Source organism: Corvus brachyrhynchos, unplaced genomic scaffold (assembly GCF_000691975.1).
Source record: "Corvus brachyrhynchos isolate BGI_N302 unplaced genomic scaffold, ASM69197v1 scaffold370, whole genome shotgun sequence".
Taxonomy (NCBI): Eukaryota; Metazoa; Chordata; class Aves; order Passeriformes; family Corvidae; genus Corvus; species Corvus brachyrhynchos.
In genome coordinates this window covers 4,119,805-4,136,557 of record NW_008235977.1, presented here as the reverse complement: position 1 = coordinate 4,136,557, position 16,753 = coordinate 4,119,805, and the positions used below count along the sequence as shown (strand labels likewise).

At 39.7% G+C, this 16,753-nt stretch overlaps 1 protein-coding gene across 4 annotated transcripts in view; it reads left to right on the top strand.

Annotated features, from left to right (window-relative positions):
• The window catches only part of MFSD6 (major facilitator superfamily domain containing 6), a 47,155-nt gene that overhangs the window by 19,849 nt on the left and 10,553 nt on the right, over positions 1 to 16,753 (top strand). For all 4 annotated transcript variants that reach the window (XM_008630123.2, XM_017728806.1, XM_017728797.1 and 1 more), the window contains exons 4-5: positions 7,728 to 9,321; positions 14,398 to 14,495. In XM_008630123.2, the coding sequence (XP_008628345.1) occupies positions 7,781 to 9,321; positions 14,398 to 14,495 (1,639 nt within the window). In that variant the 5' untranslated portion in view covers positions 7,728 to 7,780. The remainder of the gene's footprint in view (positions 1 to 7,727; positions 9,322 to 14,397; positions 14,496 to 16,753) is intronic.

Genomic DNA, 16,753 nt, shown 5'->3' with positions numbered 1-16,753 from the left:
CGGCCCGCTTCTCCTGAAGCTCAGCATCCTGGTTGAAGCGTGCTGCGGCCGAGTCGTTTAATGCCCCCTGCTCTCTCCGGTGACAGGGTCTAGACCCGGAGGTGGCCGCTGGCCGGGCCGTGTCCCGCGGGAGCTCCTGCACAGGCATCGCCGCACTTCTCCCTGCCGCCAGCATCCAGGCGTGGCGTTACGTGTGGCTGTCAGTAGGATCTAGAGCCCTTACATCCTTAAAATACCTTAGGTTTTAGTAAGCGGGTTGTCGGTTGCTCCTCTGTTTTTGGAACAAGCGTAGGAACAGATACTTATTTAGGAAGTCGGTGGTGAAGGTGCCATAGCTGCTACGGATGCCTGCGATGTTCTAAGTTAGATGGAGTTTAAAACCCATGTCTGTTCAGCAGCTCTGAAGTTTTAACAGCAGGCTCTTTTTAAATGTTGTGTTAGTGAAAAGTGCAGTGTTGAGGAGTGATAAACTTGGAATGATAAACTTGAGGAGAGGAGAACAGCTGAATAAACATAGCACTGAAGTATTTCAGTAAAAACTTGCCCCAAACATTATTATGTTACTAAGATACATTGGGTCTTGTTGTCCACTAGTTAGTAATGTCCAAGGAAAGAGATTACAAAATGCTAGTTTTCTAGCTTGTTTTGTTTTGGGTTTTTTTTTTTTTTGTGTGTGTGTGTGTGTTTTTTGTTTCACTGGATAGAAATAGCGGACAAAGATGACATGTACTTTACTGTTGGTATTCTCTGAAGACCCACTAAGGAATAGGAGAAAAGAAAACAATCATCCCTTTAAGGATGGTATTTGTGGTAGTAGTCATAAATCCAGTAAAAATCCTAAGAAGACTTAATAAAAAAATCAAACAGGTGGAGTGAGAATATGAGAGGAGAAGCTGACAATATGAGGAACTAATGGGAGGAAGTTGTGGTTTATCACTAACTTAGCTGGTTCTAGAGCACAACTTGAGTGTAGCCTAAAATTCATCTTAATCTTCAGCTACAGTACAATGGGCCTGAGTTTATATAGCAATGTGGGAAATTGTGAACTGGTGACATGGTCCATCTGCAGTTGCAGCAGTTGGTCCCAGAGGCTGGAATGGCCAGGAAGGCTTTGCTGTCTCACAGCAGACCGGTACTGCCGCTGCTGCCAGGCTTGATGGGGCAGCTGGGTGCCCGTGTCCCTCCCCAGCGCTGGCAGCAGTGTGCTCCTGGAGTCCTGCAGCTCTGGGCACTTGCCTGGTTTGTATCTGAAGGTACATGTGTAAATTACCATCATTAATCAAGTGTAAACCGTGGAGGTAGTTGACAAATTGAAAACTGGTAAAAAAACTGGAGGCTGATACCAACTAAAAATAACATGTTTAACAAATACAGTCTACTTGGACATCTTAATTTGCACATATTAAACGGAAAACAAGATTGGAAAGCAGGAGTCCTAGGATGTGAATTTAATGGTTTTTCTTTAATAGATGAGGATTCATAGTGTTCTTTTCTTTAATGTTAATACTAGCACTATTGTAGCAACTTCAGACCTATCTTAAAGTGCATTAAGCCTATTATAAATCTGATCTTGACATATTTCAGACATACTGTTGTCTCTCAATCTAATTGACTAAATGTGTCGGTGTGTAGAGTTTTTTTATCTGTATTCAAGAAGCAGAAAAACCTGTAGCCCAGCACATTAAGTAAGTGCATATCAGCAACACAAAATAAAGCAATTTTAAGTGTTAAGTGTTTTAGAACAGGGTTGGTTTCACTTTCATGGAAAACGCTAATTGTGTTGGTTAATGTTACAACACTCATGTCTTGCTTCACAGTTGAAACAAGTACATCTCCCAGCACCAAGTTAATTCACTCCATGCGACTTACTTCTGATTTTATAAATTCAGAGCCAGCTGTTCATGCTGGGGCCTCACAGGAGGAACTGCTTACCTTTAGAGAGCAGGGGATGATGTGGGGCAAGTGAGTCAACCTGTCGAGTTGTTCTGTATGGCTTGGCAGGGAACAGCCCATCCAAGGGCTCCGCCTGGAGGTTGGCTTAACTGGGAGAGGCTTGGGAACGTGATGCAAAAGTAAATGAAGTCTAGGCACTTCCCTGTCATGCTGTAAGTTGTTTGCATAACATTCTCCTCCTTTCTGGCATGGATGCAGGCAACAGCGCCAGGCTGCTCCTTAGGGATGAAACTTGCTTGAAAATGGAAAACATGGTCTATTATTTATGGCTCTTGCAGCGATGCCTTGTAGGCCTGCTGGATGCGGGACTTCATTCTGGAGGTAGCAGAAAGTCTTTGACCAGAAGGTTTTGTAGCTTGGATCAATGGGACAGGGGGAGGTAGTGTGCATGTGCTGTGTGATGGATGTACTCATGGCAGTTGCACCAGCTGGGGGATGAGTGAGGTGAGCCTTCGAATAGTTTTCAAGTCTCTTTCTCTAACAGACTTGTTCTCAATCAAACAATAATTAGTGACTTTTAAAAAAAGTGGTTTTAAGAAATACGTTCTCTATTAGCAGATTTTAAAATGTTTGTATGAAAATTTCATGTGGACTTCAATGTATTTGCTACAGAGTGAGTTTTCTAGTCGGTGAAAGACTGGAAGGGGTCAACTAAAATGTGACGCCATTCTGGCTGGCTTTGATTTGTCTGCACAATGCAAACAGCAAGCTGGCCTACTCTGTTCCTACAGCTGCTTGTTGTTTGAGAGATTAATTGATCATTCCTGTTTTGAGTATGTTTTCTGAGACTGTGTAAATATAAATCTTCTACAATGAGTCATTTTGTTAAGTATTTAATGGGTTAAGCCTCTCTTGATCATTTGCACTGTCGTCTGATGAACTGTCACGGGTTTTTTTTGGTGGTTTGTCTTTTAACATTCATATACATCCAAACCCAGATTTGAGGCTCTGCTTTGTGAGTCTTAATTATACTTTAATTCTCAAAGCCTAGTGAATGAAATATTTATGCTGAATTAAACTTTATTTTAGAACAACAGTATTATTTCACCTCAAATCTAACTTTCTGTTAGTCTGCAAATGAAGTTTCAGTGCCTGGTGCTGTGAGTACCATGGTATTTTCCCTGAGAGGTTTAGGGATTTGGTACCCCAGTCTGATCTCTTGATTGACTTTTTTTTTTTTTTTTTTTTAATCTGAGATACAGTTCAAAGCAGGTTGGTTGTTTTTTTTACCCCAGAGTTTTGGGAAGAGTGACTCCAAGGGGAGAGCTGACTTTTTAGTATACTCTATTATTATTTTTCTTTGTTTTGTAAGGAACTTCTTATAATGTCAGGTTGTCTTGAGTAGATTAGCTTTTTATCCTTTCTGATCTTGAAATCCTATTAATTACTAGGAGAGACAGACTAAATGAGGATCGATTTAAGAAATAAAATGCAAGAATGCCAAGGAGATACTTAACTAAATGTAGAATACCCTCTTTCTACTTACCTGCCAAAGAGGCTCATTACAGTCATTAAAATGACCACTGCATTGTCATCACTGAATTTCTTGGGACAAATGGTTCTTCCTCCATTCCCAAGATAGCTGCTCAAAGGTGCAAGTCTGCAGGGAAGTTGTAGCTGTTTGCAGGAGATGACTGGATAAAAAACATGTTCTAGATGTACGGGTTTGAAAGTGGATTTTTGACTTGCTGGAGGAATAGATATAAAAGCAGGTGACAGCAATCTGTATCAGGAAACTTAGAAAAAATAATAGCCTCTACTTACAAAAAAAAAATCCTATCTGTGCAAATCTTGAAGGAAGAAGAGCCTTGTGGTTAACAAGTACATTCTTTATATCTGAGGAGAAGCACATGCACTTGTGCATAAAGAGATTCAGAGTACGCCTGAGCTCACAGAAGAATCCCCAGTGTGAGAGAGCTGGGTCGGCTGCGCTTCCCGTGCAGCTGCGAGCGAGGGATGTACGCTCCCAGGCCGGTACGGTGGGATCTCAGGCTGAGGTCTCAGGGGGAAATCAGCACTTCAGGTTTCAATGAGATCTTTTTCCATTGTAGCCTTGTCAGGTGTGATGGGATGGTGAGGAAACAAGGGCTTGGTTCCCAGTTCTGAATTCTGTAGTGGTTTGGAAATGTAAACCTCTGTCAAGATAAAAGCTCGTTAGTGAGTTGGAGGGCCAAAGCGCTTTCTCATGACACGCGTGTGCTGCTGTGCTGTGCCCTTGCTATGCCTCTTCCCTTTCCCTTTGCAGGGCTTTCTCAAGATCCTTGCAGAAGTTTCTTCCAGTTTGCATCTTAGGGCTTTCTTGTGCATTTCTGAACTTACCTAAGTTTGGGGGAAATAGATCCAAACTGTTACTCCTGCTTTTAAAGTGATGGTACCCCTCTGCTGTTCTCATTTGTCCTGGTTGAGTTGATTACATTCAACAGGCCTGTACCAAAATGTTGTGTTCTCTTCAAATGAGTTAAAATTTATATTCACTCTGAACTCCATGTGTTAACTCTCTGAACCTTTCTCCCTTACTCCTGTTCTCCGTTGTTCGTTTTAAATTTGCCAGTTGTGCTTGTCTTCTGTCCTCCTATTGTCTTGTGGATTAGAAAAAAAATTTGCTAAGTGAAGATACAGTATTTGAAGGCAATGGTTAAAATAACCAGTAGATAACTAGCCTCTTATCACTGAGAAGTATATTGATTTTCCATCTGTCTGGTTTGCTGCACATTCAATCCCAGACTGGCATGGGGTTTTTGTCAGTAGAAGGAAAGCCCCATAGGTTCAGGGTTTTTGTAGATCTTTTTCAGTAGCGATACTACTTTGTTCATTTTCTCATGTTCAGTAGTTTATTTTTAGAATTCAAAACATTGCTAAATATGACTTTCAAAGACCTGACTCCTAAACAAACTAGTGATCAAAACAATAAAGAATGCCATATGGCTCCTACCAGTCTTAACGCTGTTATATTTCTGAAGAGTATATTCTGTATTATTAATAACATTCAATGAAGCTCTTAGTGTGGGAAAATATTTATTAAAATTATTATGGAATATACTTTTCATAGCATTCTAACCCAGGATGTTCTAGTCAGAATTGCAGGAGTGGATCTTTTGGATTAATCCTTGCATGCAATGTGTTAGAAGAAGATGGGTGCTGAGGCCGTTATAAATTATGGACGGGGGAAGAATATGCAACAACTGAAGTGTTTAAAGATTAACAGTACCATAATTTGTTATGTACTCACTATTCATACAACATAGAAATTGAAATTCCACTTCAATAGAAAAGGGAAACTAAATTAAAAAAGATTGAATACTAATTTCTCTGAAAGCCTTCAGTATAATTTATACGAAACCAGATGGTTCAGAGCTCAAATATGGGAATAAGCTTGTTTAAATCAGGATAATTTCAAGCCATGCTTACAAAGAAGTTGTCCTAAAATATCCACATGGTTAAAATGTGAGTTCTGTCTTGTCATGTCTGGGGAACAGGAAATCTATTCTTCAAAAATAAATGCTGTAAAGCTCTGATGCAGCAAGTAAGCAAGTTGCTGCTAACAGATGAGCATATACTGGAAGCTCAGTTACACTTGACATAAGTGGGGCCCTGCACAAGTTCTGGAGTCTTTGTTGTCAAAGTAAGGCGAGGCATAAAGAAAATAACACAGATGATGACTGATCTCATTTACTTATTAGAAGGGCTTGTTTTATGGATATAGAAATGAGCAAAAACCCCACAGTTCTTCCACCGGTCAGGTGGATGTGGCTGGCTGAACCGAAAATTGCGGGAGCTCACTAGACAGCTGCTGGTTTTTGGTTCATGTGGCTTTTGATGGTAACAGGTAAGAGAAAGAAAATGTGCTTTCACATTTGACTGTTCTAACAACTTAATTAGGACTGTCTAATCTTTTGACAGTTGAAATACTTTTTTTAAAATTTAATCGGTTTGTCTCTGAAGAAACTGAAGGAAAAAACTTAAGTCTCTGTGTATGTGCTGTCATGGTTTTCATTTACTTCTAACCTTGAATACATGAATATTTAAGGTTCCAAGATTTGTATGTAGCCTTTTCTCCCTAACTGAAACCAGAGATCTTCAGTATCCCATAGAAATGACATTTAAAAATGAAAAGCATACACAAACCTTATGAGTGTTTGGGAGTTTAATGATGGTATTTTTAGGCTTGTCTATCACTGAGCTGTGTAAGGTTTAGATTATTTTCATGAACTGTTGTTTTTAGAAATATCTGTGGCTTGTTGTCAGCTGTTATATATATGTTGAATCAATAGGAAACAATTAATTTAACATACTAGTGAATGTTAGTCTCTTTTCTCTTATTAGCCTTGTATCAGTTTGCAAATCCATTGTCAGTACTAAAAAATGATGAATTGTAATTAGTTAATTTAAAGGCACTGAATATACTGTTGCATGACTAATTTTAAGGGGATGATACTGTGCTTTCAGATGAGTAATGAAAGACTGATTTCATTGTCCCCTTCTACTTGGAATAAAGTGCAGCCCTGCAAAAAAATACTTATAGAATGATATAACATCCTGTGTTGGAAGGAACTCACTAGGATCATCCTGTTCAAGTTCCTAGAGCAGGTCCAGATCATAAATTGACTGCTCTTAGAGAAATTTCAGGTTCTTCTGGTTCTCCTTTCAAATATTGGTCCTTGAAAAAGTTCCTTTGTAATAGTAATACTAACCCAAACAGCAAAGGGATAATAAAACCGAAATATACTAAATGTTTAACTTTCTCACAATGAACATGAGCTAATCTTAGTAGGTTAAATTTACAGATACCAATAGAGGAAAAATAGTTTTCTAATAATGATTTTGAGCTGATAGCCTGCTGGCAGAGCTGGTTTTTATTCTTTGAACAGGAAGCTTTTCTTAGGTAGCCTAGCTTATTGGAGTGGGTTGTTGTTTTTAAATGTGAAAGCTGGTTGGTCATTCAAAGTCTAAGGAGTGGTTAATTTATTTTTTAGTGTTGCTTATCAATTTTGCAGGGTCTTCTGCAGAAGATAAGCACAGGCAGCTGTAGTGCTGTTATCTCCCAGTCCACCCTTTTTCGATTTCAGAATTTGACTTGAAGATACCTTCATAGGGCCTGTCCCTGTGTTTCTTTGCTCCCAGAACTTTGATGTCTTTGAGATTGTTATCCTAATTTTGATCTTCAAGCCCCATCCTAATTCCCACCTCTCTTCCCATTCAGCCTAGAAGCTCAAGCTTGCCGTCAATTTCTGCTGTAGTTGTGGAGGGCTTAGAAAAACGTGTTTCAAGAGGAGACTGATGAACCTTTTGAAGGCTGTCATGAGGCTTTGGATAGTAATTTGTTTTGATGATCAAAATAACCCAGATATATGTGGCTGCATTACTTAATTACAAAATCACGGCTATCCTTTGGTATAGGAGGGAATACTGGAAATAAAGCAGTTAGCCTTGGGGAGAAAAGCCAGTTTGAAAGAAGAGACTTGCAAATGCTAGCACTTAATTGCCACAGTAACTCTGAATATATAAATTATTCTCTGTCCTAAACATGAAAGAGGTTTTAATGCACAATATAAAAGCTGCTGTTGGGAGAACTTCACAGAATTGGTCATAAACCACATTTTTATTGATGCTACCATGTACCAGTCTAGACAAATGGCCTTCCCCACCCTGAATACTGCGTTTATTGCTCAGGGATGTTACTTATAAGAAAGAAGCTGTCTTTGTCCTTGATGGCTGGCATTGCAGGTCTGTTCCTCTGTGGTATCTTAACCACCTCATGTTTTATTTGTTCACAGGGTAGCCCTAATTCCTTGAGAGTCTACCATATATTGGATGCTTGTGGTAAACCATGGCAGCTGATGATAAGGTGGCCATTCTAACTGATGATGAAGAAGAACAGAAGAGAAAGTATGTGCTTGCTGATCCTTTCAATGGCATTTCCAAGGATCAAGACTTGCCACCCAATAATGAATCCCCTTCTACAGAGACAACCACTGTCCCAGATGAAGAGCTGGATTGGTTAGAAAAGCACTGTGTCAAAATAAACAATGATCTTCTGATTTCAAAGGTCTTTTATTTTTTCTTCTATTCTGCATATGGCTCTCTCTACCCCTTGCTGCCTGTGTACTACAAGCAGCTGGGTATGTCACCCAGTCAGAGTGGACTTCTGGTGGGCATCAGGTACTTTATTGAGTTTTGCAGTGCTCCCTTCTGGGGAGTGGTGGCAGATCGCTTCAAGAAAGGCAAGATTGTCCTCCTGTTCTCGCTTTTATGCTGGGTTTTGTTTAACCTGGGCATCGGATTTGTGAGACCAGCCACCTTAAGATGTGTACCAAAGGGCCTTCCCCCAGCACATCCCACCAATGCAAGCAGCCTTTTAACGACAATTCCGCAAAACGCCTCGATGTCCTCTCCGCTGACCACAGTGAGTGCTGCATCCCCGAAAGTCCGTGGGAGGAGAGACCTGGTCACTTCCAGTCCAGTCACTTTGGAAACAACAGGGACACCTAATCCTGAAATAACATTCCTGTTACCTACACAGAGCAATGATGTGGATTTTGTCTTGGAAAACAGTACCCATTTGATTTTGAGAAACATCACCACTAGCCCAGCCTCACCAGGGAACACAACTCCAAGTACCACACCAGCTTCCATCAGCACGAAGCCGATGCCTTCTGACCAAGCTGTGCTCGTTTATGATCAACAAGAAGTAGAGGCCATCTTTCTACTCATTCTGCTGGTTGTCATAATAGGAGAATTTTTCAGTGCTTCCTCTGTTACCATTGTGGACACCATAACTCTGCAGTACCTTGGCAAACACAGGGACCGGTATGGATTGCAGCGTATGTGGGGGTCTCTGGGCTGGGGGCTGGCCATGCTCTCCGTGGGAATTGGCATTGACTATACTCACACAGAAGTTGCCATTGAAGGTCAAGGATGTAAAGCTCCAGAGTACAAGAACTACAGGATCGTTTTCATTGTTTTTGGTGTCCTAATGACAATGGCGTTAATTGTGGCCACCCAGTTTCGATTTCATTACACACACTTCAAGCAAGATGAGAAGAGAAAAGAGGTGGAGGTCTCACAGGTGGACAGAAATGCCTCCAATGAATCTTCAGATAACACTCCCACTAGTATGAGCCAGTCACAGTCTTTCAGTTTTTGGGACCTCATTAAACTGCTGTGCAGTATCCAGTATGGCTCTGTGCTCTTCGTGGCCTGGTTCATGGGGTTTGGATATGGCTTTGTGTTCACCTTTCTGTACTGGCACTTGGAAGACCTGAATGGCACCACCACTCTCTTTGGAGTTTGTTCTGTGCTCAGTCATGTGTCTGAGCTGACTGCCTACTTCTTCAGCCACAAACTCATTGAATTGGTTGGTCACATCAGGTAAGATGGCAGCAATCACTAAAGAGCTGTACAAAAAATGTTGACTCTCGGGCTGAACTTTATGCTTCGAAGTGAAATTCAAGCCAATCCTTTTTTTTTTTTCTTTTTTTTGAATTCCAAGTCCTGCTCAGTTATGTGGCTTGCATGATGGAGATTTTGTTATTTTAAGAGTTGAAAATGTGCTGAAATGCTTGCTTTGCATTTGAGTTGCGTGTTAGTATGTGCTTTATGCCTGGCACCATAACCTTTTGCAGATGGTTCTAGAAGACATCCTCGTTCCCTGATGAATCACTCTGTTAGAGATCTTTACAAATTACCACCCACTCAAGGGTTGTCTGTTTTGACATACAAATACCATTAGTTTTTCAGTTTTTTTCCTGTGAGTAGCAGCATTCTGCAAATCTCCTGCTTTAGCCTGCTTCCCCTTGCAGGGCAGTTCGTTGCCCCCACAGTAGCCTGGAAAGGTGTCAGCTGCAGGCTGAGAGGGGAGAAGATGAGCTGAGGAAACGAGGTGAGCACCTCCTGTGCACATGGCCTTGTAATCAGACTCTGGGTGTTGGCAGAATGAGGTTGCAGCCTGGCAGTGTCACTTACCAGTTCGGAGCTTGCTCTCCTCCTTTAGTTGAAGCAGTGTGTGTCAGCTATGGAGTGAGATGGCTGCAGGGCTTGTCCTGTTGTTTTTGCCTTGTGTAAGTGAAAGTGACTGCTTCCAGCATGTTAGTGAACATTGGTTTCCAGTAAATTCACTAAACGGACTTAATTTCCATATATTCTAAATCCCTTCACTACTCTTTAAAAAAAGCACAGGGGAGGAAGGATAGGGGAAAACCTGAGTTGATGAAGCTGCAAAGATGGAGTCTTTCATGTTTACACAGGTATTCTGTGCATCAAAGCACAGAGCTGTGTGTTGTCAGAGTCATATCCTTTTGAAATGCCCAGTTTATAATCATACAGTCATTGAGATGTAAGTATTTTTGAACTGTTTGCACTGTTCTTTTTGCGTATTCTGTTCTGAGGTTTTGCTCTTTGTTTTGCTTTTATTGGGATGAATATTCATTTGACCTCTACTAAAAACATCTGAGATGTTTAGCACAGTAATTTGAGAGATTACTTAAAAGATTATGTTCTTTCTTACTTTAAACTGAGGAGGATCTCTTTGCTTAGAGTTGGTCTCAATCTCTGAATTTGACAATAATTAGTAAGAGAAAATGACACCTTGCATGCAGAGCCTGGAGGAAGGATATGATGATGGAGGAATGGTGAGAACAGATCACAGTCTTGATAGCTAAAGATAGCTTGGGTATGCTCTTTCAATGTATATTATAGTACAAAATTCGGGCTTAGACTTCAACTAAAGGAAGAATGGAAATCAAAATAGTGATAGGATTGTGAATAAGATGAAATAGAAGGGATGGAAGCATTGCGGAGCAAAAAGAAGGATGATGTATGGGATTAACTCTTTTTTTTTTTTCTTGGCACTGTTAAGCTTGTGAAGACAAGATTGGAGCAAGATTATTAAATTGTTTAAACACCAGTCCCTATTTGCTATGAAACAGCATTCTGCATATCTACACCTGGGAAATGCACATTAGTCATATTTTAATGTTATCTAATGCTTACTTGTATTTAGTCATCACAGTCTGAGGTGACTCCTCCTGGCTGCCTGCCACCTTGTACTTTCTGAACTTTGTATAATGCATGGTGTGTTTGAGAGGAGGCAAGCTTTTTTCTTTTTTTTTCAAAGAAAAATGGATAGGAGTTCATAACTCATCTTCTTTGACAGTTCTGTATATGTGTTGTCTGCTGCCTTCTAGTGCAGATATTAATTTTCCTATTAATAAGAGCCAATAGCCTCCAACTCCATATCCTTAAAACAGTCTTAGCCAGAAGCATTTGGCATTGATATTTTATCTATTTTTTTAATAGCTCAAAATTCCTGTCTTCTGGGTTGTTGGACTTCCAGATGTTGTAGACATTGTTTCTGCAGTATGTGAACATTTATCATTCAGTCTCTCTTTCCTGTGCTGAGTGTTTGAAGACAGGTATGAGTACCAGAATTGCATGCATTGTCACAATAGCAGGAAAAAATGCCGTTGAATGTCCTTGTAGAACTACAAGAAAACAGGCTTTACACCTTATCAGACAGAAGCTCAGTTTCCCTTTTCAAGTCTTACAAATCTTTCTGTTTCTACCATTTTATGTGGTGGCATATAAAACCCTTACAACAGTTTGAACCTATTCTGTTTCCACAGTTTTTTTAACTAATACTCAAATTACTGTCCAAGCATTTTAAGCATGACTGTGTTAAATATGTGCTGAAAAAAATGCCCAATTTCTGACTTTATTAGCTGTACTGTTCATACACTTGTGCAGTGCATGTGTGCCTATGTAGTACATGCTTCTAGTGTTTCTTTGAGAGGATATTGGGATGAAACTCTTTACTGTGAGGGTGGTGAGACCCTGGCATGGGTCGCCCAGAGAAGCTGTGGGTGCCCCATACCTAGAAGTGTTCAAGACCAGGCTGGATGGGGCTTGGAACAACCTGGTCTAGTGAATGGTGTCCCTGCCTATGGCAGAGGGGTTGGAACTACTCCATCTTTAAGGTCCCTTCCAACCCATACCATTCTATGATACTGTGACAAAAAAGTGTACAAAACTGGTTATGAAATATTTAGACCCCATTGTTGAATGGCACCTGGTGTCGAAGCATTCAAAACTGCCAGTGGCTTATGATGATGTCAAGCCCTGAAAATAACTTCCTACTTGAGGTTAAGCTTCAATGTGTTTGTCTGACCACAGTTCCAGCATGTGAGTTTTTATGGGAAGCAGAGACTGGCAGTCATGGCTGTAAACAGCTTAGACTCCTTGGCACAAATATAGATTCAATGTTTTAAATGTTTAACCTGTGAATTGAATATGGTATCTCTGTGGGTACTGCATATAGGGTTCAAAAGGAACATCTGTTTACATTTTCCATTTAGGTCTGATAAGGAGCCTAAGTGATTATTATAAATGCATTTTTGAAAAGACGCTGTAAATACACAGAAGTTCTTGTGTGACATTCCTCTCCAGAACCATATTTATAGAGATCTTCATAAACTGTAATTTACCTAAAATTCTGTATATATATTCTAACAAATTAAGAGGTAGAACCTGACTAAATTGCTGCTCTTAAACCCTGAATCTAAGTCTTTCTGCGAATGTAACATGTTGGAAAAATACAGGTAGGTGAGTGGTTAGTGATGATGGAAAAACTCTGAAGCAGGAGGAAGTCGCATCTTTGGTCTGACTGTGCTAGGGAACAGATGAGGTGGGAAGAAAGTTCTTGGTGAACAGACAAAGTTTTTGCTAGACAAAAGTGAAGTTAAGCTGTCTAGAAGTCATCCTAAATAGAGAGGTGCATTTGTACTGCTGCTGAGGAAAAACAAGTGTACATGGTGAGACAATTCCTTTGTGTTCCCAAGAGTGTGCATCACCCTGGGCCTTTCTAGTAGGGGAATGAAGACAGGAGCCTGCAGACCTTGTGAGTTTGGTTACCTTTTGTGGCCAGTGTGTCCTAATACGTTTCAGAAATGTGACTGTACATAAGAACTGCATTAAGTTGTGGCTAGGAAAGGAACCAAGTTATTTGTTTGGAACAGAAGGCATTAATTAAAGGATGAGATTAAATTTATGATTCACAGCACAAAGAAGAAGTTTGTTCTCATTATTGTATAACAGTGAAGTTTTTCATGGCTTCCCGTGTTTTCTTCCATGAATGCTTGGGCTTGTGTTGCCTAAAGGCAGCTTCAAGCAGCTAGCTATTCATGGACCCCACATGTATCTGGAAGCTTGGTTTGATGTATGACTGAGAGGGGATGACTTCCTGCCAGCTTACCCTACTTGTTGAAAGTAAATTCATGTTGTTGTGAAATGCACAGGTCTTTTTTGATATCACTGACATGATGAAAAGTATGCTACTGGATTTTTCACTGCCAGCATGTGTATTTGGAGACCTCAGATGTTGACAAGATGCTGCGTTTTTATGATGGTGTCTCACTCTAGATTTTCCAGTGACTCTGTACCATTTAATTAAATCTTGGTGTGCATTTGTAGAAAAACTAACTGAAAAAGCAGCACAAAGAATAACGAGCCCTTTCACAGGGTTGGTGCTTCACCTTCATTATCAATTGCATTTATTTCTCTTATACCAAACCAGGGTTCAACCAACAAGTCCTATTTGGACAATAAATTATCCTTGTCCCTGAAAAAAATCTTTAAAGGTTGCAATAGCCCCCTTTCTCAAGCTGTAAACATGTTTTCAATTAAGTCTTTGTTTCCCAAGATCCATCTAAAAATAAGAGAAAGATAGCTGGATGAATGAGCACCCCAGGGAGAAGCTATGCTAAATCTAAAAACTGGAAGGGAAGAGTCAACAGGTTAAATGTGCAATGGGAAATGCAGTTCACAAATAGTCTTTGTATCTCATTGTTTAAAAACTGTTGTAAGCGCTTTTTTTTCTCTAAATTCTGAGATGCAGCATCTGCTGCTTTTCAACAGGATGGCTAAGTTTTATCCTGAGGCATGTTGTTATAAACCATATTGCTTCTGTGGGATGTGTTTTAGAGTAGTTCTGAGCAGTTTGCAGATACTGGGACTATAAACTTACATTAATTGGGTTTAAATTAATTCCTTTAATACAAACCTGCTCCAGGCTTTCACTGAAATGGCAGAATGAATCTCTGGATGATTAGAAAAGAAGGTTTGGAAAAAATGTTGAATGCACTTAGAAATTATCTCTCTGGAACACAGTCCTGTATAGAGTGTGGCATAGAACTACAGAGCTTAGTTAAAAGCTCAGTGGGTTTGCTGTCTCTTTGATTTTTTTTTTCCTATTAGGATTTCAAATGTGTTGAATGGGCAAGAGTTATGTTTGGGTGTAGGACTTAAAGGATATATTTTGTGTTGAGCAAGTGCTGCTTTAGACTGGCAAACTGTATGCATGCAAATAACTTCTAAATCAGTAAGCTATATTATAACATGCCAGAAAGGGAAAGTGCAAACTATCCTGACTTCTCCTTTCTTTATTTCCTTTAGAGTGCTGTATATTGGTCTTGCCTGTAATACAGCACGATACATCTACATCTCGTATCTGGAAAACGCCTGGACTGTTCTTCCGATGGAAGTGCTTCAAGGTAAGACAGAGCAGTAATGACCTTCCAGCATAAGATCAGCTGCTTCAATTTATCTTGTTTTCAAGTGAGCTATGGTTAAATTAAAAATCTGGTATTTCTCTAGTTTTTTGACCACAAATACCCCAGAAGATGCAGGTTCATAAAACACATAAACCATTACTGTTTGTCCTGGGAAAGATTTGACATCAAAAGGGTGGGTGTGCACTTGATTGTGCATAGTTCTCTGTTTATTCAAACAGAACTGTGCTAGAACAACACACCCATTAAATAAACAAAGAGACAGAAGCATGAGCTGGGTACACACCTACTGCAAATCCTGTTTGGTGATAAATGTGAACTTCATTAAACGCAAGAGGTTGCAGTCCTTGAAAGGATGCTGCAAAAAACCTCCAAGCATAGTCTGGGTCATTTGGTCTGTTGAAATATTTCAGTTTTTCAGTTTGATCAGTATTTTTAGATTACAGAATTTTTGTTTTAATAGCTAGAGCAGAATTTCTCTCAATGCTAATAGAACTTCTTTAAGATACATGCCCTTTCACAAACTTATTTACAAGGACAGAGATATGTCTATTGACAAGTAACTTGAGTCCTGTTTTCAAATCCTGTTGTAGAAGTCTGTAAGACCGTCATTGCAATGCTAAAGAATACATTGTTCTAACTTAGTTTTTATGACCTTTTTTTGTGTCTTTGTGGTGAGTACCACTTCTCAAAACCATGAAAAAGTGGAACTATTTTACTTTCTATTTTTCAGTATTTGAAGAATACCATTTTTGACCATCTTTTTAAAGCCAATATTTTGGTTTTATACAGTAATATTTAGACATTTTTCCACAGATTATACTTAGAAGTTTTCTGTGTGCAGCATAACTTGAATTTAAATTAAATTTTTTTACTATATTTACAGAAGTCTTTGTAAGCTAGACTTTGAGTTACAAAATGCTATTAGAGAGCGCTGTGTGGATCTCTACATACAGACAGAGAGAGGTTCATTTGTGTCCTGGCTCCTTACCCTCCCAGCTAACAAAAACAGTTTATCATGTTGTAACTGCCACCACAGCAAGCTTCTGAATTTTGTTATTAAAAAGCCCCCAAACCACAACTATTGAATTGATACTTCATTGTTCATACCATGTGTTAAAATAGGAAAACGTTAGAAAGAACCTGAAGAATGTGTTATACTCTTGCCTGCTTAAACATCTAGGGAAAACAAATGATGAATACAAAGCTTTGGATGTTGCCTTTTAGGTAGTCCTGTTTTAAAGATAGCCCATATCAAAATATAGGAAAAAAACCTTGTGGTTTCACCAATACAGCCATAAGTTTGTGCCCGGAAGTATCCTGTAAGTCATGGCTGAAAAATAAGTTTCTTGTATTTTGAATGTGGTTTTTATTCTGCTGAAATTTCAATATGAGTTGCACAATATGTAGGTTTGCCTTTACATGCAGCAAGGCTGTGAGGGAGTGGTTTTGGTGGGGGTTCTTGTGTGGCACAATCCTGAGTAATTGATATTTGAAGAAAAAATTAAGGACCTTCAAAATAATACTTTGTCATAAATGTATCTGCCAGTTGTTACCATATTTAGCCACTGTTGAATCATGGGCTCCTTGGTTGATCTGGCTATTTAACAGGTATTTATAGCCAGCAAATGAAAAAGCTAAAACCAAACCAAACCCACACACAACTCCCCCTGCCCAGCCCCCAGGTCTCTGTGCTCTTTGTGCTCTTTTCAGCCTGCATCAGATGTCCCTTGTTGGCCCCTGAAGTCCATGGGTGCCCCGTGTGTTTCTAACGACTGCCACTGCATTTGTGGGATTCCAGTCATCTCATTCAGTCTTCCAAATGGGGGATCAAGATTACCTTTTTAGAAGTACTGTTGACTTTCCCTCCTTCTTTATTCATTTCCCTTCCTGCTCTTACCAGTTTTCATCTCTTCTAGAGTTGTTATTTTTTCTGCAGCAGTTCCAAGTCCTGTTTCTTTGGGCTCTGCTTTCTCTCCTACATAACTACTGAATTGTCAGTGGCAGTAAGAAGTGACACCTTAATGAAATTTGTTGAGGTGGAAGCTCTTGTTTTTAAGTGAGCTCATTGACAGAGGGAAACAAGAGTTGTAGCTGCTTTCCCTGTGTAAGGATTAGAAGTATTGAAAACCAAAAAAAAGTATATTGTGTAGAACATGTGGGCTCCATGTGGGCCATCAAGTTGAGGGGTCTTCAGAAGCCCTCGGTGAAGTCCTTGTTCTAATTGTACATAACTCTTT